Source organism: Chlorella variabilis (assembly GCF_000147415.1).
Source record: "Chlorella variabilis unplaced genomic scaffold CHLNCscaffold_3, whole genome shotgun sequence".
Classification (NCBI taxonomy): domain Eukaryota; kingdom Viridiplantae; phylum Chlorophyta; class Trebouxiophyceae; order Chlorellales; family Chlorellaceae; genus Chlorella; species Chlorella variabilis.
The window spans coordinates 980,050-1,007,062 of NW_005435085.1; the positions used below are offsets into that span (position 1 = coordinate 980,050).

The following is a 27,013-nucleotide window of genomic DNA, read 5'->3' on the forward strand; positions in this document are numbered from 1 at the left end:
TAGCGTTTGGCTGCTTCTGTCGTGCCACACGCACGCCGTGATCCTGATGTTGCTCCTGCCTGCGTTTCGTGCCCGTTTCCCCTGCCTCGTCCCACCCCACGCTATGGCCCCCCCCCACACACACCGCAGTGAGCTGCCCTGGGAGATGGACATCCACCGCGACGCCTGGGCAGAGTGGATGGGTATGGAGGCACGGCACAGGTGAGTGCCTTGCGTGTGGGTATGGTTGTTTGGTTCGAGAGGCAGCCGGGCTGGTGTGTTGGGTTGGCTGCATTGGTTGGTCTCGGGACCTCCCATCCGCTTCTTTGCTTCTCCCCTTTTGCTTGGCCCACAGGCGGCTCGTGCTTCAGCTGCTGCTGCGCATAGGAGAGGGGCGCTTCGACCCAGACCCTTCCAAGACCATCCGCAAGATGAGCGGCAGCGCCGCGGGCGACTTTGGCAACATAGAGGCAGGGGCTGCCGCCTGCCACCCGCCGCTGCTGCCCTGCAGGCGGGGCGTGCACTCGCCGTGCCTTGCTCCTCCTGCCACAGATGGTTCCTGGGGCGTGCTTGCCCCACCCCCACATGCCCGCTCCCCTTCCCCTACACACACACACGGCCAGTACTCCTCGCCAACACACCACCTGCCTGTACTCACACACCAACACACCACCTGCCAATCTCCCCTGCCGCAGGTCTACCTGGCGCAGCTGCCCCGCTCCGCCAGCCTCATCTTTGAGGTGGCTCCCGAGGTGGATGTGCGGCGCAGCATGGTGGACGCCCACGGCCAGCGGCACATGCAGTACCACGATGTCATCCGCATCTGGGTGGGTGCCTGGGGTGGGTGCCTGGTGCCGGGAAGGATGGGGAGTGCGCTTGGGACTCGGCCAGCTTCAGCCAGGTTGAGGTGACCCGCACACCCATGTGCGCGCGCGCGCGCACACACACAGCTAACTACCTCGCCCCCATCCCACCACCGCCACCACACACAACCGGCGCGTGCAGTTTGTGTCTCTGGATGAGGGGCGGGCAAGCGAGGCGCTGGACCTCATCGCCGCCTCCTACCGCAAGGGCCAGTCGGCGCGGCGGCAGCTGCTGCTGGAGGCGCACCGAGGCGGCGGCGGCAGCGGCAACGGCGGCGGCAACGGGGTGCAGGTGCCTGGCTGGCATTGGGAAAAAGGCCAGCAGAGTTCCCTCGTGCACCCCTGTACTGTTAGCTGCCATGTACTGATGGACTTGCTATCAAGCCTTCTTTCGTTGCCGTTGCAGGAGGTTCGGCTACCGGCCGACTACCGCAGCCGGGAGGTGGATCGAGCCGCGGCGGCCACGGCGGCAGCCGCCATTGCTGCCGAGGCAGCGGCGGGGGGCGGCAAGGGGGTGCTGCGCCGCCGCTACTTCCCTCCCGCCTCCACAGAAGCCGACAGCTACACCGTGCTGAAGTTCCACCCGCTGGAGGATGCCATGCTTCACTCTGGTGAGCAGGCTAGCTGGGGGCCGAGGAAGGACGGGTGCTAGGGCACGGAGCCAGCAAGCTTCCACCGCACCCGGCTCGGGTGGCCCAGGACAGGCAGGAGCAGCCTCAACCGCTGGGCCCACCTGCCTGGCCCTGCCTGCGTGCCTTCTTTGCTTCCTTCCCACACGCCCCACCTGCCTCTGCCCCTGCCCCTGGCCCCCCCTGCAGTAATGACAAATGAGGGCCAGACAGATGTGGACTTTCGCTTCCGGCTGTCCCCCGCAGAGGCGGTGAGGGGCGGTGGCAGCAGCGCTACGTGCATGCACCCTGCGCGGCCGCCGCATTGCAATCTGCCGCCCGCGTGTCGCAGCACCATAGCTGCCGCACAATTAGGCGCCCCTGTCCCAGCTGCTTGGCACCGGCGTGCCCCCTGCGCTGCGCAGGACGTGGTGGAGCGCATGCCGTACCCGCCTCAGTCGCTGATCCTGCTGGGCCGCAGCGGCACGGGTGGGTGGTGTGGCAGGGGCAGTTGCTTTCGATTGCTTTTGTTTGCATGCCCTGCTGCGCGCTCTGCACCGGCCTGTCAACAGCCAGTGCGTGCATGCCGAGTGTTGTGACACAATCGTGCAGGCAAGACCACGGTGGCGCTGTTCCGCATGTTTGACCGCTGGCGGCGCAGCTTTGAGGACGGCCAGCCGCTGCACCAGGTCTTTGTCACAGTGTCGGCCACGCTCAAGGAGCAGGTGTGCGGCTGTGGGGGAGCAGTGGGAAGCCAGGATGGGGTTGCTGTGCGACCCTTGAGCAGGCCCTGCTTTTTCTCAGGGGCCCTGCTGTTTCTCTGGCATAGCTGCAGGACTGCCAGGCACAGCTTGCTCCCCTCACCTTCTTCCCCTCCTGAGGTGCCGCCGTACAGGTGGCCAAGGCGTTTGTGCGGCTGAGGAGCGGGCTGCCGGCGGTGACTCCAGACCGCGCCGCCGCATACGCCGCAGCCGCAGCACGCCCCTACCACTCTTTCAAGGGGCTGCCCGAGGAGGCCTGGCCGCTGTTCCTCTCCGCCAAGCAGTACCTGCACATGCTGGACGGTAGGGCGGCTGCCGTGTGGCTGCCTCACAGCCTGTTGATGGCGCGCACTGAAGTGCCCGCACCGCTGCTGCCACTGCAGGCACACTGCGCCAGCCCTTCTTCAAGCGCCGTGCCGACGGCAGCTTCTTCTACGCATCTGGTGCGGCTGTGGTGTGGTGTGGTGTGGTTCTAGGCACCCTGCTGCCTACCCGTCCCACTTCACACTGCTGCAACGGGTTGCCCTACCGATAGCCATCCGGCCCGCCTGCTGTCCCTTTGACAATCATGCCCTCGTGCCCTCTCTCCGATGCCCTCTTCGCAACGCCCTGCAGAGGCTCAGGATGACGACGACGGCATGTCAGTGCTTGTGGACCTGGCGCATGCTGGGGCGGCGGCTGGCGAGGGGGGGAGCGGGGCTGAGCCAGCCGGCGGCGTGGAGGAGGGCGCCCGCATCAGGGTCACATTCTCCTTGTTCCAGGTGGGGCGGGGTGGGCAGCAGATGTTGCCTGTTGTGCTGCGATGGCCAATGGCGGTCCCAGCAAACACTCCAGCAGCGGCCCGGCCTTTTCACGGACACGGTTGTGTTGTGGTTGCTGGATCGTCTGTGGATGGCCATTGCCAGCACAGCTGGCCCCACGCCCAGGAGATGGTGTGGCTTGCTGTGCTGCGATGGCCAACCACAGACGGTGCAGCAACCAACAACAACCCTGACTCCTCACCCGGCTTTGCTCCCCAGCCGCACGCCCACGACCCATCGCCCAGCCGCACCCCTCTCCCGGCCCGCCCGCCTGCGCAGAGCTCCATGTTCCGCCGCCTGCGCCCCGGGCAGAAGGTGGACTTCGACGCCAGCCTGGCCTGGCAGGAGATTGTGAGTGCTGGGTGGGACGGTGGCGTGTGTGTGTGTGTGTGCACTGGATGTGGTGGCATGAGCGAATGCGTATGTGTGGTGGGGCTGCCAATTTGTTTTATGGCTGGAAGCAAACCAAGTTGACGAGCTGTGTTCCTACACTTGCTTCCTTCACCCAGCCGCTCCACATCCTCACGCCCTGCAGGTCTCTTACATCAAGGGCACCAAACAGGCGGTGGAGGGCAGCGGCAGGTGGGTGGGTGGGCAGGGCAGGTGGGGACCTCCAGCCAGCAACGCGTGCATTAGACATGTGTTGGGTACATGCTTAAACCCACACCACACCAAAACACACCACAGTAGCCCATAACCCCCTCCACACCCCACCCCACCTACACACACACACACACACACCGCCTCCCTCCCTCCCCCCCAGGCTGACCGAGGACGAGTACCTCAGCGACATTGGGCGCAAGCAGGCGCCCAACTTTGGCCCGGAGAGCCGCCGCCTCATCTACCAGCTGTCCACCGCCTACGAGCAGGTGGTTACGGGGGGCGCAGGCGGGGCAGCCGCGGCACAGCTTGGTTGCAAGCAACACAGGTTGTCTTTTCGGGGGCAGCATGCCGACCTCCGTGCAGTCTGCGGCCTCCTTGCCTTATCTCAGCCCCCTCCCTCCTTGCCTCCGCTCCCACTCTGCGTGTCCACAGGAGAAGAAGCGTGGGCTGACAGAGGGCCACGTCACACACTTTCTGTACGATGCCGCGGATGTGGTGGCCTGGATCCACCGCAGGCTGAGGGAGGAGGGGTATCGCGGGGAGCCCATCCACGAGCTGTACTGCGATGAGGTGCAGGTACGTTGACCCGCCTGCCCATATGTGCCACCTGGCAGCGGTAACATGCGGCTGTCTGGCAGCTAAAGGCTGACACAACTCCAGGCCCCTTGCGCACCTCGCACTATCCCATCCAGTCGTTTTTCTTGTGTAACCAAACCACCCGCAACCCGCCATCCGTCGCGCTGCCGCGCCTCTCTCCCCGCCCGCAGGACTTCACCCAAGCCGAGCTGTTGCTGAGCCTGCGCGTGGTGTCAGATCCAAACGGGATCGCCCTGTTCGGGGACACGTGCCAGACCATCGCCCGCGGCATCGGCTTCAGGTTCGGCACGCCGCCACGTGGGGCTCGGCCCTGGGCGGCAACGCCGATGCTCCCTCCTCACGCCTACAATTCCCTGCCGCCCCCTGGCCTTTAAAACTGCAATCAATCAACGGTGTCCCTCCCTGTTGGGTATCGTACACACACATGGCTGCAGGTTCACCGACGTCAAGCAGCTATTTTACCAGGCGCAGCGCGAGGCGCAGCTGGCGGCGTCGGCGGGCAAGGGGTGGGACGAGGCGGCGGTGCAGATGCCGGACATAGTGCCGCTGGAAGTCAACTACCGCACACACAGGTGGGGCCGCTGGCTGGAGGGGTACAGCAGGGATTTGCGGGTCGGGTGTGGGTGTGCTGTTGAATGAGGGAGGGGACCTGGGGCTGTAATGAGGAGGCGGGAATTGGAATTGCGATGTTCGTCTGGTGATATGACACCAACCCCTGTCCAGCATCCCAAGCTCACCAACACCACACCGCGTGCATTGCCCACCCACGCGGGCACCCTTGCTGCAGCGGCGTGCTGGATGTGGCGGCCTCGGTGGTGCAGCTGCTGCGCCGCTTCTTCTCAGAGCAGATTGACGACCTCAAGCCGGAGCAGGCCTTCCTCGAGGCGAGGAGCTGGGATTGTTGGGGCTTGGGGTAGAGCACGGGTCAGATCTTTGGGCTGTTTTCAGTAGGGCATGTAAGCGGTTGCTGGTGGCCTCACACCCCCAACTAGGCATTCATGCCCAAACTCCGTCCTGCCCTGGTGTGCAGGCTCCCCACCTGCCGCTGCTGCTGCCCGCAGCCACGCCTGGCAACGTGGCCATGCTGCTGTCGGGCGGCGACGCAAACGAGGCCTGGAAGGTGGGGAGGCGGTGCCAGCGTCGGCCTTGGCTTCAGGCAGCATGCAGGCTGCTCTGGTGGGCCGCGGCCCGCGCCCCTCTCGCCTCCCAACCTCTCCCTGTCCCGCCCTCACCCGCCTCACTCTCCCTTCACCTCACCTGTGCTGCCTGTTGTGTGTGCCCCCTCCCTGCCCCTCCCTGGAACCGAGCAGACCGAGTTTGGGGCCAACCAGGTGGTGCTGCGCCGCACGCTGGCCTCCCCCGTGCCCCACTTCCTGGCCAAGATCGACGCCGTTGTGATGACCATCCCACAGGCCAAGGGGCTGGAGTTCAACGGTGCGGGCCAGGGCCCTGGGGAGGGGCCGGCGGCTCAGGCGGCCCTGACGTTTGCCCTGCCTCGTGGTCAGCATAGATAGTAGGCTACCATCTGCCTTGAGGATCTCATCTCCTCATTCCACCCTGCCCCCTCGGCTTCCGGCCGCCTGCCTCTGCAGACGTCTTCATCCTCAACTTCTTCGCCGACAGCCCCTGCAAGGAGGAGTGGCGCATCCTGCTGCAGGCGCGTGCAGCAGCCGGGCGCCCACAGCCTGCCCACTCAACCTGTGCAGCTGCCTCGGCGTGCACCACTTCACGCCTGCTGCCCTTCCTTTGCTCTGCACTTTCCTGCCTTGCAGTACCTTGCTGAACTCGAGGAGAAGGAGAAGAAAGGGGGCCCCGAGGCGATGCCCTTTGGCAAGCCTCTGGCGCCTGTGTCGGCCTCGGAGCTGGGGTTCTCGGGCGCGCGCCTGGATGTGCTGGTGAGGCCCCACTCCCAGCCCGCAAAATGGCAGGCGTGGGTGCGCATGATAGAAGCTCATGTGCGCTTGGCGGGTGGGTGGCCAGACCACAGCCTGGCTGGTACGTGCCGGTTTCTGGTGGTGTCGCTGCACTGCGCCCCATGGCAGCTTTGTGCCCCCCTGGTGCAGAACTTTGATGAGACCCAGCACAAGCTGCTGTGCGAGGAGCTGAAGCACCTGTACACAGGTGGGCGATGGGGCAAGCAGGAGCGTGATGGCAGGGGGGTGGGTCTTGAGTGCTGGCACCAAGCTGTCAATGCCCTGGCCTCACACCCCGTCTCCCTCCTCCTATCGGTGATGCAGCGGTGACGCGCGCCAAGAACGCTGTGGTGAGTTTTTCGGTGACTGCTGTGCTCTTGTTGGATGCCGCCTCACCCACACACTCACCGGCACACCGGCCTCCCCTCGTCTAACTCGTTCTTCTTTCCTCCCTGCCAGGTGTTCTTCGACTCAAGCCCCCAGGCCCATGCCCCATTCTATTACTACCTGGCCCGACTGGGTCTGGCCCGAGTGGTCACCGGGCAGCTGAAGCTGGAGGTGAGGGGGCAGAGGGCAGCGTGGGAAGGCGTTGGCAGGAGAGGTTGTTGGTGTTGTCGTTGGCAGCGATGGTGGTTTTGGTCTGTGTGTGTGTGTGCCTGCCAGTGCATTTGTTGGCCTTCCCCCTGGCAATAGCAATCAACTCCTCCCGCTGGCCTGCCCCTGCCCCTTTCCTGCCTGCCCACAGGAGGGCAAGGACCTGCACCAGCTGGGGCTGTCCAAGAGCAAGAGCACGCCCGCAGACTGGATCAGGTGAAGAACCTGGAAGGGCCCCGCCAGCCCAGCCAGATACCATGGGTGCTGCCCAGCTGGATACCGTGGGCGCCCTCTAACTGTGCTGCTGACGCGGTTGCTGACACCTGCCACACGCATGCCACACTGTTGTGCCCCAGGCGTGCCCAGACCATGGTGCGTACGGCAAACTTTGATGCCGCGGCCACCTGCTTCCGCAAGGCGGGCAACAGCAGCCGCGCGCAGGCGTGCCAGGCGCAGGCCAAGCTGCAGGCGGCGGCCGAGGTGCGGCGGCGCCTGGTGGAGCCGCACGAGCGGCGGCTATGGCTCGCTCTGGTGCTGCTGCTCGGTGCTTACAGTCTGTAGGCAAGGTGTGGCTTCCCCCTACCTTTTCAATCCCCTCCCGCTTGCCTGCGGCTGCCTGCAGCTGGACGAGGACCAGGAGGAGGCAAAGGCGCAGGCGCTGCGCTTCGAGGCCGGCTACACTCTGCTGGGCACTGCCGTGAATGCGCCGCCGCACGAGGCAGACGCCGCCGAGCGGCGCGACTGGCTGCTGCTGGCGGCGGCGGCGCTCAAGGCGGCGGGGCAGGAGGCGGCGGCGCAGCAGATCAGCGCGGCGCTGGGCAATGTGGCGGGGCGGGCTGCCCAGGCGGCGGTGGCAGGACCTGGTGGCTTGCGTGGCGGCCCCGTCCGCAGCATGACCTGAGCATGCTGCGGCGCCTGGGCCAGCCTGCAGCTGTATCACCAGGACGCAGCATCACGGAACACAAGAAAAACACAGTGTTTGAGCGGCAGCTAGATCCATGAATTTGCATCTATAGTACCCCTGTTTCGATTGCTTATCATACATCTGATTCCGTTGCTTTGCAATGTGTCGCAACAACAAAGCAGCTCGCTTGTTAGAGCTTCTAATGTAAGTCTGGCACCGTCGGCCGCGGTCAACGCTGGCCGGAAGAATGATTGACGAATCATATTGTGCTGGCGAATCTGAAAGTACCAGTAACGGCGCAGAAAGTACTCAAACTGAATGCCGCAAGTCAGCTGTCTCGCAATGCCCTGCTCACTTCTGCTTGTGCTTGGCGCAGAAGTCGGCGGCCTCGGCATAGCTGTCCCCTGGGCTGATGCCGTTCTTGATGTCCAGCAGCTTGCCACCCTTGGCGATGACCACATGGCTGAGGGAGGGAGGGAATCCATGCAATCAGCACAAACCGCGCCTGGTTGTCCCACAAGGCAACTGCACCAATACTGCAAAAAAGCCAAATCTCTACCCCCCTGTCACCTGCGCAGAATGGACTTGGCGGCCTTGAGAGCTCCAAACGCCTTGAGCAGCTGCACCAGTGATGAGCATGTTGGTCAGAAGTCCGTTCAACCTTTCAAAGCTATCGGTCTGTGAAGCCAGGCACAACATCTCATGCAAACAACATGCCTCGCCCTCCGCATCCGTCAGCAGGTGGTATGGCAGCTCGTACTTAGTCTTCCAGTTGCTCTGCATGCAGACATGCAACAAAAAGGATCTACAGACTGCTTGGCTGGGAGCTGCGCATCGCACTGGAGTCGAGGAGGCACCTGCGACTTTGGTTTATCGAAACTCATGCCGTAGACATCAAATCCCGCAGCAGTGAACTCTTCAACCCTGTCCCGGAACCCGCATGCCTGCTTGGTGCACCCGCCTGCACGTACATGGGCCGTTGAGGGCAGGGCCAAGCAGACGGTTGCCAGCTAGCATCTACAGATTGGCATGCGTGCAGTTCAGACAACAAACCTACCCGTGTTGGCACGCGGGTACATAAAGACGACGATGCCTTTGTCCTTCACCAGATCCTGCAAGCCATGAAATGCACGGTGGGTCACACAGCGGCTGCATTGCGGGCGGTCAGGCGTGTCGGCGCGGTGGCGGTGGCGACGGTCTCACCAGCAGCTGAACCTCTGTGTCGTCTTCGCGCAGCAACAGGGATGATGGCACAGTATCGCCAACCGCCAGCGTCCCTGACTTCGCTTTGCCCTTCTTTGCAGCCGGTTCAGGTGCTGCAGTTTTGTCGGTGCTCTTGCGCTTGGGCGCCATGACTGTCAGACCCACAATTTCAGTGCCAGAAGAAGCTCTCTTGATTGGCGGGATAAGCGAGCTGTGTGGTGGGCCAGTGTGCTGTCTCCAGCCACGTCGGCGTGGCCAAGCTTGGCCAAGCCGAAGGCGGACCTGGGGCTCGATCGCATATTGATTGCGGCCTACACAGCGGGATCAGCAAATTACACCAGGCCCGCTGCCAGATGAGGGCCATGCACTGCGGGAGTGTGGCAGCAAGGGGAACTGGTAGCGGCGGCGCCTGCACGCAAAGCAGACGAGAAGCCGGAACACACTGCAGGCTGCGGAATGCCCAGCAGAGGCCCCGACATACGCGCCGGACAGCGGCAGCGGCAGCGGCGGCGGCGGCAGGCGCCGGCACGGCAGAGGACGCTCCCGGCTGCGTGCTGGGCATCGACTTGGGCACCACCAACTCAGCAGCAGCGGTACGGGTCGCCATGTACTCTACGCCGGTGCAGGGTACATGGCACAGCACATTCGCTAATGCTGGCATGCTCCTCCCTTGCAGCTGTTGGAAGGTGGCGAGCCGGTGCCCATCCCAAACCAGGAGGGCGCCCTGACGACGCCATCTGTGGTGGCCTTTGGCGCCGACGGCAGCGTGCTGGTGGGCGCTGCAGCCAAGCGGCAGGCGGCCCTCAACCCCAAGAACACATTCCACTCAGGTGGGGTGGCCTTGTGAGCGGCCGTGGGCCTGCCTGCTCCCATGTATGTGCACCAACCACACCATGCCTCAGGCAGCAGGGAAGCCCTGCGCTGCCTTGCCTCACTTGGCTGCGTGCATGCGTGCTGCCGCCGCTGCAGTGAAGCGGCTGATTGGCAAGGAGTACGAGGATGTGGAGCAGGATGTGCGGCAGCTGGCATATGGCGTCGGCGCAGACGAGGATGGCTTTGTGGTGCTGGAGTGCCCTAACCTGGCGGATAGCAGCAGCACGGCGGCAGCAGCGAGCGATGACGGCGGCGGTGCAGGTGTGCGCCGGGGAGGACCGCATGCTCAGGAGCAGTCAGCATGTAATCTCCATTCGGTAGCTGCCCTCCATGCCTCCCATCCCTGGCGTGGCTCCCGCAGGCGGGCGGCTGTATCCTGAGGAGGTGTCTGGCTACGTCTTGGCCAAGCTCGTGGCTGCGGCGGAAGAGTTCAGCGGGCGGCCCGTCAGCAAAGCCGTCATATCTGTGCCAGCATACTTCACGGATGCACAGGTGTGCTGGGGAGGCCCCTGGCTTGGTGGGCTGGCAAGGCGCCCTGGCTTCCTGCTGGGTCTTGTGGCTCGCCCAGGGCCAGCAAGCTGATCGAGTGCCCCTGCCCCTTCCTGTTGCCTGCCTGCAGCGGGAGGCCACCGTCACCGCTGGCAGAATAGCGGGGCTGGACACCGTGCGCATCATCAGGTGATTGCCCTGGCCTCATGGTGCTGGCCAGGCTGGTGTGGCGCCTCGAACAGCTCAAGAAGCACTGATCACACGGCTCTATTACCTGGCTGCTGCAGGGAGCCGGTGGCGGCGGCGCTGGCGTACGGCCTGGATGCTCAGGAGGACCAGACTGTGCTGGTGTTTGACCTGGGGGGAGGCACATTTGACGTCAGCCTGCTGGAGGTGAGCCAAGGCCTTGTGCTGCTGCAGGATGCCTCGCTGCGCTTGGTGGTGGTGGTGGTGGGGAGGCAGCACGGAGGTGACACTTCCGCTGCTTTGGCCTGCACCAGCACACGGCCCACTGACATTGCGCCGGTGCAGGTGGGCGGCGGCGTGATTGAGGTGCTGTCCACTGGCGGCGATGCCAGCCTGGGGGGCGACGACTGGGATGCTGCCATCATGCAGTGGCTGGTGGACTCCCACCTCAAGCCCGCACGGGTGGACGTGAGGGTGAGGGCCAGGCCGGCTGGCTGGGCTGTGTGCTGGAGGCTGGGCACATGCATGCCGTCTGGCAGGGGCGCCTGTCCAGGGCAGGCCTGCTCTGCTATACACTTATCCACAGCCGCGGTCGTTCTGCCTGCCGCCGGTGCAGGACCCTCGCCTGGTGGCCAACCTGCGTGCAGTTGCTGAGGCAGCCAAGATCAAGCTGAGCAGCGAGGAGCGGGTGGTGGTGCGCATGCCGGTGGGCGGCGGCATCGAGGCCGTCCTGACGCGGCAGGTGCGGTGCACGGCCGGCAGCTGGCAGCTCCCAGTCTACCTGCGGCAGGGAAAACCCACTGCGTCATTGGATTGCCCCGCCGGGGTTGCAGCGAGCTGTCCTGGGTGAGGATAGTCGTGACACCTGGCCCGCCTGCCTGCCCGCCTGCCCGCAGATGTTTGAGAGCCTCACCATTGACCTGTTCCGGCGGGCGCGGCTGCCGCTGGACCAGGCCTGCTGGCAGGTGGGTGTGCTGACAGTGCCTGCTACCGTTGCTGCAGCAGCTGCAGCGTCCTTCCCTGGGCTCCCTGCCACATTCTCAGGGCGGCTTCCCCTGCACCCACCCTGAGCTTAGTTTCCCCCCTCCCCTTTTGCACCCTCTCAACAGGCTGGGGTGGACCTGGGCACTGTGGTGAAGGAGTATGAGGATGCGGTGAAGTCTGTCAAGAAGGGAGGCACCAAGGGCGGCGCCGGGCGGCGGCAGAGCAAGCGCGGCGAGGCGGCGGTGGAGCTGGCAGCCAGCGGCGTGCAGATCCGGCCCAAGCGCCGCATGCCGGTTGGCAAGGTCAGTGGGGTGGCAGCTAGGCACGCTAACATCTTCGGCAATGGTTGTGACTGGAGCAGCTGATCGCAGCCCATTGCCACCTTCAGTCCCCACCTGTGTTCCCACCTGCCTGCCCCTGGTCCCCCCCTGCCTCCCCGCAGGTGCTGCTGGTGGGCGGCGCCACGCGCATGCCCGCCATCCGCCGCTTTGTGCGCAACATGACGGGGCTGGACCCTGCCGAGTTTGTGGTCGATCCAGACCTGGCGGTGGCGGCGGGCGCGGCGGTGCAGGCTGGCATCTACGACGGCCAGGTGTGTGGGGGCGGGGTGGGGGCCTGCTGTCCGGCTTGCCTTGTTTGCTGTTGTTCGCTTCCGGTTCTCGGTCAAGCCGCCCTGATTCTTCTCTGGGCGGCAAACCGACTACTCTGGCGTGTGTTGGGACGTGGCTCCGCCCGCCTCGCAGGTGTCTGAGCTGATGGTGATGGATGTGTGGCAGGCCTCGCTGATGCGGGCCTTTGCGGCACAGCTGCAGCGGGAGCAGGAGGGGGAGGCGCCTAATGAAGGGGGCGACGAGTGGCGCGGCGACGGCGGCGGCAGCGACGAGGAGGAGGGCTGGGAGGACGAAGAGCCAGCAGCGGATGAAGAGCAGGAATAGGTTTTGTGACAGGCACCGCAATCTCTTTTAAGGCCACGTCCTTATTGCTGCTAAAAGCACGGAGAAGCACACAGGCCAAGTCGGCGCCCTGGCGGGCGGGACAGCACAGCACTCAGCTCTGTCAAAGGGAGCCGCGGCGTGCTGCAGCCAGTTTCCACAGCTTGCTAGCGGGTCATTCTTGCAGGGGAGAGGCGGCACCAACCTGCCTGGGCGATCGGGCCGCCTCTATCGCCTCGCTTGCCCGCACCTCCCTCGTACCCAGCCTGTGTACAAGCGGGAAAAAGAAAACCGTCTTCCTAGGGCCGGCGCCACCGCCGCGTTGCCAGCCGGCGCCACCACCACCGCTGCCCGCCCATTTGCTTTAGCGCTCGTCGCCCACCTGTTGTCAACAAGCCTAAGCACCTCGTCCCTGGGGTGCGGCGGCTGGCGCCATGGACGGGGCGTGCCCCAAGTGTGGGGAGGGTGCTGTGGAGTTTGAGGAGGTGGAAGGCGTGTCTGCCTGCGCGGCGTGCGGCTGGGTGGTGGCAGACGAGCAGCTGGTGCATGCCACCGCCTGGGACAACCGAGGCGCGCCCCAGGGCGTGTTTGTGGGAGCAGAGGACACGGGTGAGGCTCTCAGGCGCTCTTGGGGCCTTTGCATGCTCATGGCAAGCTCGGGCAGATTGCGGCAGGGGGTGCTGCACTCGGTGCCGGCACGCTTGCGGGGGTCCCCACTCAGGCGCTTCCAATCTTTCCTGCTGGTTGCCTGCAGGCGAGCGAGCCGCAGCGCATGCGCTGCAGGCCAGCGGCCCGGGGCTGTCCATCCAGCGCAGCAAGCGCGGCGTCGGGGAGGTGAGCGGCCCACTCCTCTGCTGCTTTCAGGGAGGTTTCATCCGGACGATGCCCAAATGCTGCACCCGCTCTCCGTCATGTGCCCACTACTCTGCCCTCCCTTGACCTGCTCTGCCCCGTACCTCCACACCCGCAGGCCAGGCTCAAGGCTCGGGTGCGGGAGTTTGCGGCACTCCTGCGCCTGCAGCCGCCGGTGGTGGACCAAGCGCTGCACGTGGCGGGGCGGGCTGTGCCGCACTGCCTGGGCAACTGGCGGCGGGATCACTTGGCAGCGGCAGCCACCTACGCGGCCTGCAGGTGTGCTTTGTGTTGGCTGGAGGATGCCTGCGGGTGGCGTGGCGTTGTTTTGCAGGCTGCATTCACCTCACTCTGCCGCATCCGTGCAGGCTCAACAAGCTGCCGCTGACGCTGGCCGACCTGTCAGGGTCCGTCCAGATCGATGTGCACACCCTGGGCCACTACTACTGCGCCCTGTGCCGCCTGCTGGACCTCCAGCCGCCGCTGCTGCTGCCAGCCGACCTGCTGCCGCGCTCGGTGGACCGCGTGACGGCAGAGGCGGTGGCTCGGGGCGCGCTGGCTGCGGGCACGGTGGCAGCGGTGCAGCGGGATGCGGGCATGCTGCTGGACTGGATGCACCGCCAGCTCAACCAGCGCCAGTTCCCGCTGGGATGCGTTGGCGCCGCACTGGTGCTGGCGGCAGAGATGAACACGGTGCGTGTGGCCGAGTGTGTTTGGGCACGTGTTTTGTGTGCTTTGGTGTGCAGGGCGTCGTGATGGAGGTGGTGGAGGGGCCGCGCACTGGACTGGGCGGCGAGAGTGGGGCCCATGCAAGCAGCAGGTTGCAAGTTGAAGGCCTCACCTCGCATCTCACCCAACCCACCTCTCCCAACCCACCCCAACCCACCAATACCCCCCGCAGGTCTCGCTGAGCCTGGACCACGTCAGCGCCAGCCTGCCGCTGTGCCGCAGCACGCTGGAGCGCAAGCTGGCCCAGACGCGGCAGCGCCTGGTGCAGCTGTCTGCCTTCCTGCCCTACAGCAGCACCATCAACGTCCGCAATGTGGGCAGCCACGCCCGTACCATCATCAAGCTGTCGGCACTGGTGGGGGACACCAAGCCTGCCAACGCCGGCGCCAGCAAAGATGCTGGGGGTGGCAAGGGCGCCAGCGCCGGCCTGTTACCCGCCGAACCGGGGCCCACAGCAAGCAGCGCACCGCAGCAGGCAGCGAGCGAGCGGGCGCAGCCGCAAGCGCAGCAGGAAGCACAGCAGGAAGCGCAGCAGGAGGCTGCGCAGCAGGAAGCGCAGCAGGAAGCGCAGCAAGGAGCACAGCCGTCCGGTCACAGAGGCACTGCGCCAAGTAGCACTTTAGCTCCCAGGGCAGCTCAGCGGAATGGCAGGGACGCAGCCGAGCAGCAGAAGCGGCCGCGCTTGCAAGGGCCTGACAGCTCGGGGCAGCCAGCGCCAGCAGTAGCAGCTGGTGCATCGCAGGAGAAGCCCCAAAGCCAGACACCAGTCGCGAGAAGAAGAAGCCGCAAGAAAAGCATGGTTGACCAGGCATCTGCAATGGGATGCATCTGATTCCAAGGCCAGACAACAATGTGCTGCTAGCCCATTCTATACAGATGCTTGCACTTGTGTACAGATACATGTGATGGAGCAATCGCATGCCATCGTTACAAGGAGAGAAGCAGCAGGGGAACAACTGCAAGTATAGTATGCTGTGGAGGTAGCAACAGTGGGTTTCAGTGCTCAGGTGCAGCCTTCGCCTGTGCATGCGCCACCCTCACCGCTGCTGCCGCCACCAGCACTGCTGCCCGCTTCCTTGAGTGCCATCTGCACCGCCTCCTGGAACGCCTCGGGCGGCTGCGCCCCTGCAGCATGACGGCGTGCGTGCAAGCACGTGAGTCGCCAATCCACTAAGCACCATGGCCAAGGGAAGTTGTACAAGCAGTGAGGGAGCGAGGGGCTGACGCCACATGATGCCAGGCACCTGACAGCGCATAGGTCTTGCTGTCGCCGCTAGAAATGAGGAAGAAGGGCACGCCAGTGACGCGCAGCTGCCCCTTGGCCACGCTGTCGTCCCTCTGCACCTCCCTAAGCAGCTCCCCATCCATCTCGTCTCCCCTGCACAGGACAGCTTGGCCAGCACCACAGCTTGGTCAGGACTGCTTGGTCAGCATGCCAGAACATGTGCCCTGCAGCTCAGATGTTGCTCAGCAACCACCGTGCATGGGTGTCGCTGTGCAGCTTGCCCAGGGTCTTTGCCTGTCAGCGCTCACCCAAACGCCGCCTGCAGCTCTTCCTCTGGCAGCCCCAGCTGGCGCCCCACATCCAGCAGCGTGGCGGCGTCGGAGATGTTGTCACCGGTCTCGTAGCTGCATGCAGTCGTGAGAAGAAACAGGGCATAGCGAGCAGCAGGTCATGGTGCCAGTTCCTGCCCATGTCCTGCCAGCTGCACAGTGGCGCGCGGTTGGTGGCTGCTGCTCCACAGGCTACCTACGTGCCCATGCCAATCGCCACACCCACCTTTTCTGGAACAGCAGCTCGTTGGCCTCGTGGCTCCTGCCATGCTTCCTGGCCAGCGCCACCAGCATGTGCCCTGCAGCAGGCGGCGATTCAAGCGCCTGTCAGGGGAACAGCGTGCATGCCAGTGAAGCTGGTGATGATGACTGGCAGCGCAACAGCGCACCCTTGACCGTGTTGGCCCGCCATTTCCAATTCGCAAATGTCGCGCCGTCTGCCCGCCCCGACGTGGCGACTCGTTGCAAGATGGCCTCCGCTTGCGGCCCAAACTTCTTGCGGAGCGCCTCCTCGATGGGCTGGCCTGCGACGCATTCACGCACCAGCAACATGAGCCAGGTGATGCCTCACCCAGAGGGAGCATAGGAAAGCACGCCTGCGAGCAGCACTCACCGCCAGCAGGGGCATTCCAATCCAGCAGAAACGCATGCCACTCCTTTGTTGCCGACACCTCGGGCATCCCCGCCAGCGCTTTGTCAAGCCGCCGAAGACCCACATAGCACCACGGGCACGCCAGATCGCTGTACACGGTCACTGCAGGGAGCGGTCAAGGCGGGCAGGACCTTTTTCCGCCGCCAGCCCCTGTTCCAGTGCAGCGCAATGGCCACACCCTTCCTGCCCGTCGTGATCTCAATGCAAATAGCATTGCCCTGCCAACGACCCATGCGCACCCACCGTTCACTGAGGCCCGCGACATGTTTGCCAGAGCTCGCGAACCCCCGAAAGAAGGTCTACCGGCAACGGCAGCCCTCAGCAGCATGTAGAGGAAATGGGGAGAGTGTTGCAGTGGCGGGATGATCTAACTCGTGCAAATTCTCACAAATTGTACCGCCCCAAGTACCGCCACACCCGGCTCTGCCCCGACGACCCCCAGGATTGGATCGCCCTCACCCAGAAGCCAACCATCGCCATGGAGGTCGACCAGGCCTCCACCTCGCAGCCAGAGGTGCCAGAGCTGCCGGTGCTGTCCCTGCCGGTGTTGCAAATCGTCAAGGATGGCCAGGGGCTGCACGGCCTGAAGCACTCCGACTACCAACGCTACAGGCAAGCTGCCATCGATGCACGCCCTCCCGGCACCATCACTCCAGCGACGTGCGCTCACCTCCAGCGCCGCCCCATGTGCCGCAGGCAATACTGCAGCAGAAGACTGAGGCGGGTGTACAAAGGCGTCAAGTTTCTGCACGGCAGGGGCCGCTATCAGAAGAAGAAGCTCGAGCCGGAAGCAATCAAGGATGTCAGGTGCCGTATGGGACGCTGCAGTAGCCATGGCAGGCATGCCGATTGGGAGGGAGGGGCTGGGCCGGCGCGCTCGCCCGCCGCTGCCGCTGCCGCTCACCTTCTCCGCTCCTCTCCTCTTGCGCCGCCTGCAGGCACCTGCACATCCCGCTGGTGCAGGCGGAGCGGGCCTGGGCGTATGCCATGGATTTGAAGAGCCAGCTGGAGCAGGACATGGTGCCCCAGAAGCGCCAGCACCTCATCCGCCGCCTGGCCAAGGCGGCGCGCCACGCCGCCGACCTGGTGGCCCTCGCCGCGCAGCGCTGCGACGCGCGCACGCAGGTGCGACAGGGGGCGGCCTACCTGCTGCGAGGCAGGCTGACGCTGAGCGGTCTGGCCTCGCGCCGACAGTGGTTGCCAGACCTGCGGCGGTTGCTCATCTGCCCTCCGTCGGAGCATGTCCACACCGCCTGCCGTGCCCCGCCCGCAGCTGGAGGCGGAGGCCTACTCGCTGTGGATGGCGGGCAGCGTGCTGCTGGAGAAGGAGAGCGACTGGGAGGGGGCACTGGCGCGCTTCCTGCGGGCCAGGTGCGGCGCCAGATGGGTGGCTGGGCCTGGTCTGGTCGGCTGTCCAGGCAGCGGCATGCCGCATGCACATGGGCATCGTATCCGGGCCCCGTCGGTCTGCCCCAGTGCTGACCACACCGTGCATCGCCTGCCTGCCTGCAGGCAGCTGTTTGAGGAGCTGGCTAAAGTGGGCAGCTTTGAGCAGCAGGGCGTGTGCAAGCACTTTTTGGACCAAGTGGACCCCACAGTCAGGTGGGGAAGTGGGCCGGGCTGGCAGCCAGAGGGACGTGGTGGCAGGTGTCGATGGCAGCAGGGAGGGGGCCAGAGGGCTTGTTAGCTGAGTGCAATGCCTCACGACTTGCCCTGGTGGGCTGCTGTGCCGTGCAGGTACTGCCAGTACCAGATCAGCCGCAAGGGCGGCGCCGCGCCCAGCCCCGCCGAGCTGCTTGAGCTCATCGGCGGCAGCGGCACGGATCAGCTGCAGGTGAGCGGGGGCTGCTGGCTGCGCAAGCAGCGTGGAGGCCTGGGCTGCCATTCATGGCTCTCGCATAGGACTGAGATGTTGCTGTCTTCTCCACAACACTCCGTCCGGCACATACGTGAACATCCGCTTGCCTGCACCTTGTTGCCTGCAGTCCAAGATTGCATCGCTGGCGGCAGAGGCACAGGCGGAGAAGGCGGCTGCCACATCGTCGCTGAGCTGGGCGGGGGAGACGTATGCCGTGCGGGAAGAAAAGATCCGCATCCCGCTGCATGCCGCGCAGGCAAGGCGCCGCCTGCTTGCCTTGGCAGATGGTGTTCCGTTGTCCGTGTGGATGGCTGCCACCACCTCACCCATCACTGTTCTCCCTCTGCCTCCTCGCTGCGCCCTGGCGCCTGCAGGAGCTGCAGAGCGAGCTGGATGGAGCGATGGAGGTGGAGGGCGGCGGCGAGGTGGATGCGCGTGTGTCTCTGTATGATCGGATGATCAACGCTTATGGCGAGGCGCGGCAGGCCATCAAGTCGGTGCTGGCGCTGGGCCAGGGTGAGAAGGGAGGGCGGTGGAGGGATGCGCTGAGCAGCCGGCTGGAGCCAGGAGGCTCGGCTGGGGCGGGACGCGCAAAGGGCCACATCGAGGCGTCCCATGTGCAGCGGCAGGTCTGTTCACGGTGGCAGGATCACAGGCACCCATGCAGTGCCAGGGCCGGCCTGCTGATAGCCTTGTGCGCTGCTTGGCGCCTTGCCCGTGCAGGCGGCGCGGACAGCGCGCAGCTGCGGGGGGAGCTGATGGCACTGGACCGCGCGGTGCAGGGGCTGGTGCTGGAGCGCACGATACAGGTGTGTGGGTGTGTGTTGGGGGGCTTGCTGGGCTTGCTGTGCACCAGGGCTTTGCGGCCCTCACACCTCTCCTGTCCCGTTAGCCGCTCGGTGTCTGGCTGGCCGACCTGCGTTATCCCGCTGCCTCCCCGCACCTGCCCCTCCCCTCGCAGCGCAACCTGTTCCTGGCCGGCGACGCGGAGGCGCGGTTTGCGCGCACGCAGCGGCGCCAGCTCAGCGGGCAGCGCCAGCGAGGCGAGCGCGAGCGGCCCGCGCGCGCCGAGGATGTGGTGCGCCTGTATGAGCTGCTGGTGGCCAACACATCTGAGCTGAATGAGCTGGCAGCGCACGTGGGAGGGGCGGCGGGAGAGATGCTGATGGACGACTGCGCAGCCAAGGTGGGGAGTTTTGTCTTCCTTGCTCCGCGCACTGGACTGGACGCACGCTCGTGTTGGGAATGCGTGGGTGGAGCAGCACCCCAGCAGCAGGGGTTGGGGAAACGTGTGGGGGGAAACGGCATTGGTTCCACGCCCCTCCTGCCCCCGCGTGCCTGCAGCAAGCGCACTACCAGGCCGCCCGCTGCCTGTACCTGGCGCACAGCATGCTGGCGGCGGAGAAGTATCGGGAGGCGGCGGGCCTGTTTGGCCGCGCCGCCGACCGCTGCAAGCAGGCCGCCAGGTGGGTGCGCCTGCTGGTGCGGCGTGGCAGTGAGGCAGCGCTGATCAACCGGGCAACAGGTGTCTCTTGGGAGCTCCGCTTTCCTCTCGCCATCGCTATCCCAAGTGCTTGGCTGTGTCTCAACTCTTGTGGGCCTCCTGCCTGCAGCAAGTACGAGGACTGCAGCAAGCCAGATGTGGCTGCCGGGGAGCAGCTGGAGGCACTGGCGCAGCAGGCGGCGGCCTGGGGCGCCGCGGCGGCGGCGGAGCTGCGGGCGGGGGAGCTGCGGGAGAAGGAGGCGGCGCAGGATGGGCTGGAGGGCATGAGCCTGGGGGGCGAGGCGGCAGCAGGTGGGGCTGGCGCCCAGCTGCCTGGGATCATTTGTCTGGGCCAGGGATTGCAGGCCAGGCAGCCATGCGGTGGAGTGCTACACTGCACATGCCCAGCCTCCCCCCGCTTGTGTGTTGCAGGCAGGAAGCGTGGGCGGGAGGATGCGTACCTGGCGGAGGATCTGGATGCCTGGGAGTCTTTCGTGGGGCCCGGCAAGGGCCAGGCGCGCATCTGCAGGTGCGGCACAGGCGCTTCCCTGTGTTCGGGCGCCACTACACGTGCCCACCGGCGCGGCCTCCCTCCCAGCACCCGTTGGCCTCAATCCCTCCAACCCCCTCCTCCCCCGGCCCGGCCCGCAGGATGCCGCCCGCCCTGCGCACCGTGCCCTTCCGCCCCATCTTCCTGGACACCGCGCTCAACTACATCCAGGCGCCAGACCTGACACACCGCCTGCCCGCCAAGCAGCAGCAGCCCGCGGCGACGGGGGCCTTGTCCCGCCTGTTTGGCGGCTGGCGCTGAGCGCCTGGCCGGGCGCAGAGGGCGTGTGGCCGGCCTGCCGTTGCCTACATGGTGTTGTGGCCGGTGCACAATTGAGCCTGTAAAGCAGTGTGGAACCTGCAGCCCCTTGCATGGACCCTTGCACATGGTGCAGTATCGTTTGGCAATGCTCCCTGCTCTTGTCGTCCCACGAAGGGTGGCCCTGGTCGGCCACAGGCGCCAGCTCACTTCCTGGCCTCCTCCTCCTCATCCGTCACCACATCCTCCTCCTCGCTCTCTGGCGGCAGCAGCGGGCCCGCCTCCTTGTACGCCTCCTCGCCTGCAAGGGCGGGGACGCAGCCTTATGCTGCCGTGGCGCATTCATGGCACACTCGGCTGCCGCCATGCAGGATGGTACATCAAGCTGTGGCTGATGGCGGGCCTCCTGCATCCACAGGCATTTGTCCCGCTGGCACCTGCCCACCCACCGGGCGCCTCCTCTGGCGGCGTGTCCTCCTCATCCAGGCGTGGCTCCGGGTGCAGGCGCAGCCGCCGTCGGTGCACGTGAGCGCGCATGCTGCAGACGGCGCATCAGGTGGGGTAGGCTTTGGTCTGGCACCTTCAGCAAACAGCTTGCGCATTGAGAGCTGTCTGCCCCTGCGCCTTCTCTCCGCACCTGTAGTGCTCTGCCTCGTCATCTTCCTCCTCTGTGAGAGTCATGTCAGGCCTGAGGTCTCCCAGTTCCTCCTCCTGCCCCGCGCTGCCAGACGTGGTGGCGCCTGCCGCCGTGGCGGCGCACACCCCCGCGTGAACCGTCTCTGTGCCCTGGCTCCCACGATACCAGCAGGCCTGCAGCCCGGAGGACACCGCAGCGGCAGCTGCAGGGGGTGCCCTTCCAAAGCTGTTGGTGGGCAGGAGGGCTGGCAGCCGCGAAGCTGATGATTGCAGCAACGACAGCATGCTGGCCTTTGGGTTTGGTTTATAACATAGAGGAGAGAACCCTGACTGCTAACTCTGATGGCATGCTGACTAGATGCCATTGGACTCCAAGGTTGGCTGCCTCCTGCCCTTCCCTCCCACGCCCAGCTGTCCTTTTGAGCAGCATGGCCACTGCTGAGCGCCCCCAGGTCAGGGTGCACGTGTACAGCGATGTGGCCTGCCCCTGGTGCTGGGTGGGCTGGAACCGCCTCACCCAAGCCATGGAACACTTGAGCGAGGCAGCGACTTTCGATGTCCGCTGGCACGCCTTCTTGCTGGACCCACAGTTTGCAGAGGGAGGTGCGTGAGCGCGCCGCGGGCATCAGGTGGCGCCACCGCTCAGCGCCAGCCGCCGGTGGTGGCCTAAACCTTGCTCTACAGTACCTGATGAGCAGGGGAGGACATCCAGAGCTTCTACCAGCGGCGCTATGGCTCAGCGGCACACGCCCTGCGCCAGCGCCTGCACGACTCAGGCAAGTGATTTTCCTGATGGGGTTGCCTGGCTCGGTACCTGCTGCACACATCCGCCCGAATGAGTTACAGGCAAGTGGGATGGCGCATTTTTTGCCGACTGGCGCTGGCGGTCCAACACAGCCGGAGCCCACGAGCTGATTGCGCTGGCGGATCGCCGCGGCGCCAGCCACGCCGCCAGCGGCCTGCTCTTCCGCAAGAAGTGAGCACACTGCAGCCGGTGTGCCAAGTGGCGCCTACTGCTGCATTTGCCATGCATGTGGGTATGATAACAAGCAGCTCAAACTGCCACGCTTCGCCTGTTGTGTCAGCTATGAGGAGGGCAAAAACCTGTGCCGAGAGGGGCTACTCAGCGCGGCGCGTGAGCTGGGCCTGCCCGCCGAGGAGGTAGAGGCCTGGCTGGGCAGCCCTGAGGCGGCAGCGGCTGTTCGCAGCGATGATCAGGAGGTCAAGTCCAGGCAGGCACTGCTTGAAGCATTGGGCAGCTGTGGCCATGCTGCTCTCTCCGGGGATGCTTGGATGATGGTGGCACGGCAGGTGGCTGCTGCTGTCCCAACAAGCGTGCATGCCCACCCAGCATTCCATTCCCTCCTGCTGCTGATGCTCTGTGCCCACCGCTGCTCCGCACTGCAGGCGACACATCCACTCGGTGCCCACGTTTCTGATCAGCTGTGGTGCCAGCAAGGTGGTGCAGCTGGTGGGAGCTGAGAGCGTGAAGGCATTCGAAGTGGCCTTCAGGAAGGTCATGCACGAGATGGGGGGCGTGCCGGCTGCTGCGCCAAGCGTGGCGCTGCCAAACGAGTCGGCCAAGCACCAGCATGCGGCATATGGCGAGCGGCCGTCTGCTGCCAAGGCAGCGGCGGAGGAGTGAGGAATGCGGATGTGTGTTCATGCGCGTGTTTCTGCAGATGCACCGCATTCTGGGTGTGGATGCTCAATTTCAGTGTTCTGTTCGTGCCTCACACAAAAACATGCCAGCTGTGCATCCACTGCCCCATGGCGAGCCCGATCCCGTTGGCGATCGCATACCCCAAGCTGCCCGTCAGCATGGCTGGCTGGATCATGTCCTGCCAGCCCTTGGAGGTAGCCATGGCAGCTGCCGTGGCGGGGCCACCCACGTTGGCGTTGGATGCGATGAGCACGGCTTTCATGGGCAGCCGTAGCAGCCTGCCGCCAGCAAGGCAGATTCCCAGGTGGATGCTGCAGGCAGGGGGAGGTGATCAACGTGCCACGTGAACCATCAGTCTAAGCAGGACTTGGAAACACAGCAAGGTACACGAGCTGTCTGCACCTGAGCTGTAGCAGGATGAAAACAACCAGCCAGCCTGAGCCGCGCAATGCCTGCAAACTTCCCGCAGCTGCCCCGATTGTGGCAAAGAAGAGCATCATGAGGGCGCCGCCCAATGCATCAGCCCCGGCAAACGGTGCTGCACCCTGCTGTGGTGGCTGCTCGCTGCTATGGATAGGCGGCGACTGCGCCGCTGCTGCCGCTGCTGCGCTGTCTGCCTGCGGCTTGGTCCGGCTGAACTGTGCTGCAAGTCTGGATCCTAGCATGGCGAGGCCCGAGGAGAGCACCGCCATCACAGCGAGCCCGCTGCTCGCCACTCCGGCTGCTGCCGCAAGGTGGTTGCCCAGGGTGCAGGCCAGCGCTGCTGCGGCCATCGACAGTGCCAGGCTCTCGCCAGTCACTGGTGTCGGGATACTGCCGCCGGGGCCTGACGCGCTGCCGTGCTGCGCAGCTGCTGGCTTCTTGCCCTCGGCTGGGATGGACATGATTGTGGCGATGTACAGCTGCACGGATGCAGGGCGAGTGCATGGGCAGCCGAGCATGGGGCAGTTAGGGGCAGCCGGTCCATTTGTGGCATGGTGCATGTCCATCACCGATCTCCCTGCTGCCACGTGCCCCAGCGCCCATTCCAACCACACACGCCGCACAGCCATTACGCAGCACCCTTCATCCCTCCGTCTCACCGCCATGACGCAATTGTCGGCCGTCATTGCCCCAGCCAGCACCGGCCCCGGGGCGAGGCCCACCGCCTGGCTCACGGCGGCGAAATTCACTGAGCCGCCTATGTAGGAAGCGCACAGCGATGCCGCCACCTTGTAGCCGTCTGGGCCGAGGCGTGGGCCCACCAGCCAAAAGGCCACCGTGGTTCCCACCACGGTTCCGATGGCACCAATCACAAACGCCACCAGGGTGGGCCCCGCGCTGCTCAGCAGCCTGCGGGGTGAGGGCAGGCGGTAGAAGGCCAGGGCGGCTTGATGCACAGGAGAATCAGGGACCAAGCCGGTGCTGACAAGAGGCCGCCCGACGGGAGCTGTGGCAGGGCTGCTGTTGGAGCCAGGGCGGGTGTGGGGCACCACATTCCCTCTGTGGCACGCCATGCGCTTACTGTGAGAGGTCGCCCTCCAGAAGAATGAGAGAAGCTGAGAGCGGCATTAAGTAGGTCCATATAGCATCCGCCGCACTGCTGGCAGTGGGCAGGAGCCCAGTCGCGGCCGCGGCCAGCGCCAGCAGCATAGACACCAGAGGCGCACTGAGCACCGCTCCAAGCGGCGTGCGTCGTTCCACCACCTGGCCCAGAGCTGCGCAGGCGGCGAAGGCCGTCCACAGTGGCCAGCCCTCCTGAAGCAGGGGGCCGCAGCTGGCGAGGGATGGAGCGGCCTGTGTCTGGGGACCATGCCGCTGGTGGCGGTGCTGCCGCCGCTCTTGGTGGGGTGCAAGGCGGCGGTGGGCGGGTTGTGGCGGGGGTATTGCTGAGGGCCTGCTGGTCTGCAGATGCTGAGATCGAGTGCTGACCTCATGTTTCCTGCTGCCATTGCGTCGCTGCATAGATCGGGGCAGCAATGCGGGAGTCAGGCCGGTCCCTGAGGCGACAGCCATGGAGCACTGCATTGTGCAAAAGACGATCAAGCATTCAGCATGCGAGAACGTGAGATTGGATAAGGAGTCCAGTCAGCAACCAGTCAGCAACCTTGGGCACCACGACTGAGCTCCATGGCGGCCCTTATCACAGTGCACATTGCCCTTGGCCGATCCTCGAGATCAAGCCACCTCCTGCCACTGCGCCCCGGTTTGCCTGCCCTCGGACGCCCCGACACTCTCCTCCTTTGGTCCTTGGCGTCTCGCGTGCCCTCGCACCACAGGTGAGCCAGTGGACTCAGCCGGCTAGGGCCATGCCAGCAGACATGCCAGCGGCCCGGGACACTGCCAGCGGCAGGCGGCCCGCGACGCGTCTGCTCGCCTCCGCGGCTGGGTTGGTCGGCACCCCTCGCACACTGCCCATCCTTTTCATGCAGGCGCCTGCACCATGGAGGGCTTTGCCTCCCGCAGCGCCGCCTCCTTGGGAGACCTTCAAGAGGGGCTGCTCCTTAAGTTGCTGGAAGGCGTGCCGCTCGAGGACCGGTGAGGCTGCTCCCTGGCCCAGCCGGGCACTTCAGCTCCCGGCCCTCCCACACCTTTGCATGCTTGCCCCCATGCCTACCTGGCGAGTCTCCGGGTGCAGGCACCGCTCGGTGGCGCTGGTGAGCAAGCACTGGCTGAGGCTGAGCCGCCACGAGCGGCTGCTGAGCACGCTGGAGTTCCAGCTGCCAGGTCACGATATGGTGAAGCGTGCCCGCTCCATAGTGGCATGGCTGACGAAGCATGCCGTGGGCCGCGTGGAGCGCCTGCGCGTCGTCACAGGATTTGACATGCAGGGATTGGGCGAATACAACTCCTCCCACGACACAGCCCTGGAGGAGCTACTTCTTGCCCTGCCAGCCCTCAACACCAATGCCCAGCTGCTGGACCTGGCCTTCGACCTCAATGTTCCTGTCCCAACCTTCCTGCCGCCCCACCAACTCTGGGGCGTCATGCTGAGCAGCGTGAGGCGCCTGCACATCAACTGCGACCTGGGCGGCTATATCATGATGGGTGCTGGGATGCAGGGGATGCTCAGCCTGCAGGACCTGCGGCTGGATGCACCTGCGCTGAAGATGCAGCCCATGTGCCGCCTCCCGCCACGCCTGACCCGCCTGTTCCTCCAGGGCAGCATTGACTGCCTGAGCCAACAGGTTAGCCAGCTCAAGAATGCACCTGCCTTGTGCTATTGGCGCTGACTCACTAGCTCACGGAGCGCATCCCATGCCACGTCCCGTGCAGCTGGGCAGGTTAACCCATCTAAAAAGCCTGCACCTGAAGATATATGGCATCTATGTGTTTCCCAGTATGGCTGGACTGACGGCGCTGCAGCGCTTGGAGATGGAGAGATGTAGGCAGGTGAGACAGCCTCGCCCCAACGTTCCCCAATGCATTTGAGTTAAGCCCAGTGTGTCCCACATATGCGCCACCGGCCTGGTCATGCACACCTGGCTGCTCCTGTGTGTGCAGCTGCCGCCATCCCTCTCAGAGCTGACCCAGCTGGACACTCTAGTTTTGGACAGAACACCACACGGCACCGATGAGGAGAAGACTGCCGCGCTGGAGGCAGCATTGCCACCGCTGCAGCACCTCACTCAGCTGGTACTCAAGGGCATGCCTGGTGTGGCCCCTGCTGCACTGGGGGCCCTCAGCCGGCTGCAGCGCTTTGGGGTGGAGGGGACGGAGAATGAGAGCCAGGTGCTGCCTCGTGGTGCCTGGCTGAACAGCCTGCGCGAGGTGGCGCTGCCGCCACAAGTGTTGGCGGCCAACTTGGGAGTCCTGTCTGGTGCCGTGGCTCTGGAACGAGTGGATGTCCGCAGTCTGTTTGGTGCGTCTGTCTTAACGCAGACTGCCATATTGCGCTGGGTGGCGGAGCACCCCTCAGTGAGCCGCCTGGCCATGAGCACCGCGGGTGCCCACTGCAGCGAGGCATCCTTCCGCGCGGTGGTGGGAGCGATGCAGCGCAAGCCCTCCCTCGCATTTGACTTTGGTTACCGGTCGAGCAGCGACCGCTTGTGGCCCGAGCCACCCGCCTTTTGAGCCCTGGAAGCTATCTGCACCGCTCGTTTAACCGAAACCCACTCGACCGCGAAGGTGGCGTCCTGCCTTGTGCCCTGTCTGCTCGCCTTCCTGTGCCCCGGCTTCCTGGCAGGCGCCTCCTTTGCTGCTTGCCCTTTGAATGTGCTTTCCCCAGGTTCTCTTGAAGCTTTCTTTGTGGGTAGAGTGTGTGCTGCTATTTTTCTGTTGCACAGGTGTGTAGGGGTTGGGCCTCTGTTGCAATCTCCAAGGATCTTGAACAGTTACATCCTTGTAAATTCAGTTGCATTCAGGCAGGATCAGTACAGGGCAGAGGGAGAGCAGCGCGGCGAGGACAGCAACGGCTGAGCCCTCAAAACAAGTGTTGAGCAATCAGGGCAATGGATGCAGGGGGGGGGGGGGGGGTACCCCCCCCGTCGGGGGAAAATTACAGAGCGGG

General features: G+C 65.1%; 9 protein-coding genes across 9 annotated transcripts; 6 read left to right on the plus strand and 3 right to left on the minus strand.

The window, feature by feature from the left end:
• Nucleotides 1–145: 145 nt before the first annotated feature.
• On the plus strand, nucleotides 146–5,994 carry CHLNCDRAFT_140575 (hypothetical protein; the record flags this gene model as incomplete). Its single annotated transcript, XM_005850553.1, has 22 exons — nucleotides 146–201; nucleotides 335–497; nucleotides 675–806; nucleotides 985–1,134; nucleotides 1,249–1,453; nucleotides 1,661–1,722; nucleotides 1,876–1,939; nucleotides 2,063–2,175; nucleotides 2,346–2,514; nucleotides 2,595–2,654; nucleotides 2,827–2,972; nucleotides 3,291–3,362; nucleotides 3,547–3,593; nucleotides 3,775–3,880; nucleotides 4,047–4,190; nucleotides 4,382–4,491; nucleotides 4,646–4,783; nucleotides 4,999–5,111; nucleotides 5,273–5,331; nucleotides 5,522–5,645; nucleotides 5,804–5,872; nucleotides 5,984–5,994. 22 exons carry the CDS (start codon nucleotides 146–148, stop codon nucleotides 5,992–5,994), a joined length of 2,313 nt encoding a protein of 770 aa, XP_005850615.1.
• A 37-nt stretch (nucleotides 5,995–6,031) lies between these two features.
• Nucleotides 6,032–7,619, plus strand: CHLNCDRAFT_140576 (hypothetical protein; the record flags this gene model as incomplete). Its single annotated transcript, XM_005850554.1, has 7 exons — nucleotides 6,032–6,106; nucleotides 6,275–6,332; nucleotides 6,449–6,474; nucleotides 6,584–6,682; nucleotides 6,870–6,934; nucleotides 7,075–7,198; nucleotides 7,341–7,619. The coding sequence occupies 7 exons, from the start codon at nucleotides 6,032–6,034 to the stop codon at nucleotides 7,617–7,619; spliced, it is 726 nt and encodes a 241-aa protein (XP_005850616.1).
• A 354-nt stretch (nucleotides 7,620–7,973) lies between these two features.
• On the minus strand, nucleotides 7,974–8,975 carry CHLNCDRAFT_50289 (hypothetical protein; the record flags this gene model as incomplete). Its single annotated transcript, XM_005850835.1, has 5 exons — nucleotides 7,974–8,085; nucleotides 8,193–8,242; nucleotides 8,480–8,583; nucleotides 8,680–8,734; nucleotides 8,826–8,975. The coding sequence occupies 5 exons, from the start codon at nucleotides 8,973–8,975 to the stop codon at nucleotides 7,974–7,976; spliced, it is 471 nt and encodes a 156-aa protein (XP_005850897.1).
• Nucleotides 8,976–9,501: 526 nt separating this feature from the next.
• Nucleotides 9,502–12,108, plus strand: CHLNCDRAFT_19454 (hypothetical protein; the record flags this gene model as incomplete). The annotated part of the gene is made up of 9 exons (XM_005850555.1): nucleotides 9,502–9,655; nucleotides 9,795–9,859; nucleotides 10,080–10,190; nucleotides 10,318–10,376; nucleotides 10,475–10,580; nucleotides 10,719–10,847; nucleotides 10,990–11,115; nucleotides 11,270–11,365; nucleotides 11,800–12,108. Coding segments are annotated over 9 exons (1,155 nt in total), but the record flags the coding sequence as incomplete, so codon positions are not given.
• A 615-nt stretch (nucleotides 12,109–12,723) lies between these two features.
• Nucleotides 12,724–14,485, plus strand: CHLNCDRAFT_140579 (hypothetical protein; the record flags this gene model as incomplete). The annotated part of the gene is made up of 6 exons (XM_005850556.1): nucleotides 12,724–12,898; nucleotides 13,044–13,123; nucleotides 13,260–13,420; nucleotides 13,510–13,834; nucleotides 14,043–14,225; nucleotides 14,468–14,485. The coding sequence occupies 6 exons, from the start codon at nucleotides 12,724–12,726 to the stop codon at nucleotides 14,483–14,485; spliced, it is 942 nt and encodes a 313-aa protein (XP_005850618.1).
• Nucleotides 14,486–14,873: 388 nt separating this feature from the next.
• On the minus strand, nucleotides 14,874–16,341 carry CHLNCDRAFT_140580 (hypothetical protein; the record flags this gene model as incomplete). Its single annotated transcript, XM_005850836.1, has 7 exons — nucleotides 14,874–14,995; nucleotides 15,115–15,248; nucleotides 15,404–15,499; nucleotides 15,651–15,723; nucleotides 15,814–15,948; nucleotides 16,038–16,178; nucleotides 16,320–16,341. The coding sequence occupies 7 exons, from the start codon at nucleotides 16,339–16,341 to the stop codon at nucleotides 14,874–14,876; spliced, it is 723 nt and encodes a 240-aa protein (XP_005850898.1).
• A 213-nt stretch (nucleotides 16,342–16,554) lies between these two features.
• CHLNCDRAFT_140581 (hypothetical protein) lies at nucleotides 16,555–20,228 on the plus strand (the record flags this gene model as incomplete). Its single annotated transcript, XM_005850557.1, has 14 exons — nucleotides 16,555–16,736; nucleotides 16,773–16,883; nucleotides 17,015–17,201; nucleotides 17,350–17,447; nucleotides 17,589–17,678; nucleotides 17,814–17,910; nucleotides 18,062–18,148; nucleotides 18,309–18,450; nucleotides 18,658–18,743; nucleotides 18,896–19,120; nucleotides 19,279–19,400; nucleotides 19,548–19,729; nucleotides 19,850–19,946; nucleotides 20,069–20,228. The coding sequence occupies 14 exons, from the start codon at nucleotides 16,555–16,557 to the stop codon at nucleotides 20,226–20,228; spliced, it is 1,866 nt and encodes a 621-aa protein (XP_005850619.1).
• A 1,061-nt stretch (nucleotides 20,229–21,289) lies between these two features.
• On the plus strand, nucleotides 21,290–22,506 carry CHLNCDRAFT_140583 (hypothetical protein; the record flags this gene model as incomplete). Its single annotated transcript, XM_005850558.1, has 4 exons — nucleotides 21,290–21,464; nucleotides 21,708–21,837; nucleotides 21,947–22,087; nucleotides 22,269–22,506. 4 exons carry the CDS (start codon nucleotides 21,290–21,292, stop codon nucleotides 22,504–22,506), a joined length of 684 nt encoding a protein of 227 aa, XP_005850620.1.
• Nucleotides 22,507–22,594: 88 nt separating this feature from the next.
• CHLNCDRAFT_140584 (hypothetical protein) lies at nucleotides 22,595–24,156 on the minus strand (the record flags this gene model as incomplete). The annotated part of the gene is made up of 4 exons (XM_005850837.1): nucleotides 22,595–22,835; nucleotides 23,059–23,426; nucleotides 23,607–23,856; nucleotides 24,029–24,156. 4 exons carry the CDS (start codon nucleotides 24,154–24,156, stop codon nucleotides 22,595–22,597), a joined length of 987 nt encoding a protein of 328 aa, XP_005850899.1.
• Between the last annotated feature and the right edge of the window lie 2,857 nt (nucleotides 24,157–27,013).